The sequence below is a fragment of the Clupea harengus genome, chromosome 21 (genome assembly GCF_900700415.2).
Source record: "Clupea harengus chromosome 21, Ch_v2.0.2, whole genome shotgun sequence".
Taxonomy (NCBI): Eukaryota; Metazoa; Chordata; class Actinopteri; order Clupeiformes; family Clupeidae; genus Clupea; species Clupea harengus.
In genome coordinates this window covers 26,255,844-26,258,343 of record NC_045172.1, presented here as the reverse complement: position 1 = coordinate 26,258,343, position 2,500 = coordinate 26,255,844, and the positions used below count along the sequence as shown (strand labels likewise).

The 2,500-nt window shown below is 50.2% G+C and overlaps 1 protein-coding gene across 1 annotated transcript in view; it reads left to right on the top strand.

Annotated features, from left to right (window-relative positions):
- sema5bb (sema domain, seven thrombospondin repeats (type 1 and type 1-like), transmembrane domain (TM) and short cytoplasmic domain, (semaphorin) 5Bb) overlaps nucleotides 1-2,500 on the top strand; it is a 32,306-nt gene that overhangs the window by 1,746 nt on the left and 28,060 nt on the right. The window contains exons 4-5 of the mRNA XM_031558592.1: nucleotides 83-296; nucleotides 1,508-1,793. Coding sequence (XP_031414452.1) covers nucleotides 83-296; nucleotides 1,508-1,793 — 500 coding nt within the window. The remainder of the gene's footprint in view (nucleotides 1-82; nucleotides 297-1,507; nucleotides 1,794-2,500) is intronic.

The following is a 2,500-nucleotide window of genomic DNA, read 5'->3' as shown; positions in this document are numbered from 1 at the left end:
ATGTTCCCTCTCTTCCTTTCCTCTCCTCCATCTTCTCATCCCTCTCTCCCTCTCTCCCTCTCTCCCTCTCTCCCTCTTTCAGATTGGTAATCTCAGTAGAGTTCTGGACACGATGAACGGCGTTGCCCGATGTCCGTACGACCCGCGCCACAACTCCACTGCCATGGTAACGGAACGCGGCGAGCTGTACGCCGCCACCGTCATCGACTTCTCCGGCCGAGACCCCGTCATCTACCGTAGCCTTGGCAACATGCCCCCCCTGAGGACCGCCCAGTACAACTCCAAGTGGCTCAACGGTACAAAATCCCCTATCACCCTTAAAGCACACACACACACACACACACACACACACACACACACACACACACAGGAGCACACACACACACACACACACAGGAGCACACACACACACACACACACAAACACAGGAGCACACACACACACACACACACACACACAGGAGCACACACACACACACACTTAAACAGCACAAGGTTTAGCACCTTAGGGTTAGTTACTTAAACAAGATCAGGTTTAGCACCTTAGGGGGCGTACTCAAACAAGACCAGGTTAAGCACCTTAGGGGGCGTACCTAAACAGGACCAGGTTTACACACACACACACACACACACACACACACACACACACACACAGACACACACACACACACAGGTTTAGCACCTTAGGGGGCGTTACTTAAACAAGACCAGGTTTAGCACCTTAGCGGCGTACTTAAGCAAGAAAAGGTTTAGCACCTTAGGGGGTTAGTTACTTAAGCAGGTTTAGCACCTTAGGGGCGTACTTAAACAAGACCAGGTTTAGCACCTTAGGGGCGTGTGTGTGTGTGTGTGTGTGTGTGTGTGTGTGTGTGTGTGTGTGTGTGACTTAAACAAGACCAGGTTTAGCACCTTAGGGGGCGTACTTAAACTTAAACAGGTTTAGCACCTTAGGGGGCGTACTTAAACAAGACCAGGTTTAGCACCTTAGGGGGCCTACTCAACAGGACCAGGTTTAGCACCTTAGGGGCGTACTTAAACAAGACACACACACACACACACACACACACACACACACACACACACACACCTTAGGGGGTTAGTTACTTAAGCAGGACCAGGTTTAGCACCCTGAGCACACTTAAACAAGACCAGGTTTAGCACCTTAGGGGGCGTACTTAAACAAGACCAGGTTTAGCACCTTAGGGGGCGTACTTAAACAAGACAACACACACACACACACACACACACACACACACACACACACACCTTAGGGGGTTAGTTACTTAAGCAGGTTTAGCACCTTAGGGGGTGCTCTATCTATCTATCTATCGCAATCTATCTCTCTCTATCTCTCTCTCTATCTATCTATCGCAATCTCTATCTCTCTATCTATCTTTCTAACTCTCTATCTATCTATCTATCTATCTATATATCTCTCTCTCTCTCTCTATTTCTCCCTCTGTTTGTCTCTGACTCTACCTCTTCTCTCTCTCTCTCCCCTCGGTCAGAGCCCCACTTTGTGTCGGCGTACGAGGTGGGCCGCTTCACGTACGTCTTCCTGCGCGAGACGGCGGTGGAGTACGACTGCGGCAAGACGGTGTTCTCGCGCGTGGCGCGGGTGTGCCAGGGCGACGTGGGCGGCCGCTTCCTATTGGAGGACACGTGGACCACCTTCATGAAGGCGCGGCTGAACTGCTCGCGCTCCGGAGACATCCCCTTCTACTACCACGAGCTGCAGAGCACCTTCTTCCTGCCCGAGCAGGACCTCATCTACGGCGTCTTCACCACCAACGTGTGAGTATGTGTGTGTGTGTGTGTGTGTGTGTCTCTGTGTGTGTTTGTGTGTGTGTGTCTTTGTGTGTGTGTGTGTGTGTGTGTGTGTGTGTGTCTCTGTGTGTGTGTGTGTGTGTGTGTGTCTCTGTGTGTGTCTTTGTGTGTGTGTGTGTGTGTGTGTGTGTGTGTGTGTCTTTGTGTGTGTGTGTGTGTGTGTGTGTGTGTGTGTGTGTGTGTGTGTGTGTGTCTTTGTGTGTGTGTCTTTGTGTGTGTGTTTGTGTCTGTGTCTCTGTGTGTGTCTTTGTGTGTGTGTGTGTGTGTGTGTGTGTGTGTGTGTGTCTCTGTGTGTGTCTTTGTGTGTGTGTGTGTGTGTGTGTGTGTGTGTGTGTGTGTCTCTGTGTGTGTCTTTGTGTGTGTGTGTGTGTGTGTGTGTGTGTGTGTCTTTGTGTGTGTGTGTGTGTGTTGCAAACACAGCTAGCATCGCACACGAGCCACTGCAATACAAACACAGTCCAACGTGTGAGACACACACACTATACACCTCCTCAGTGGAACACACACACACACACACTATACACACACACACTATACACACACACACTATACACCTCCTCAGTGGAACACACACACACACTATACACACACACACACACACTATACACACACACACTATACACACACACACTATACACCTCCTCAGTGGAACACACACACACACTATACACACA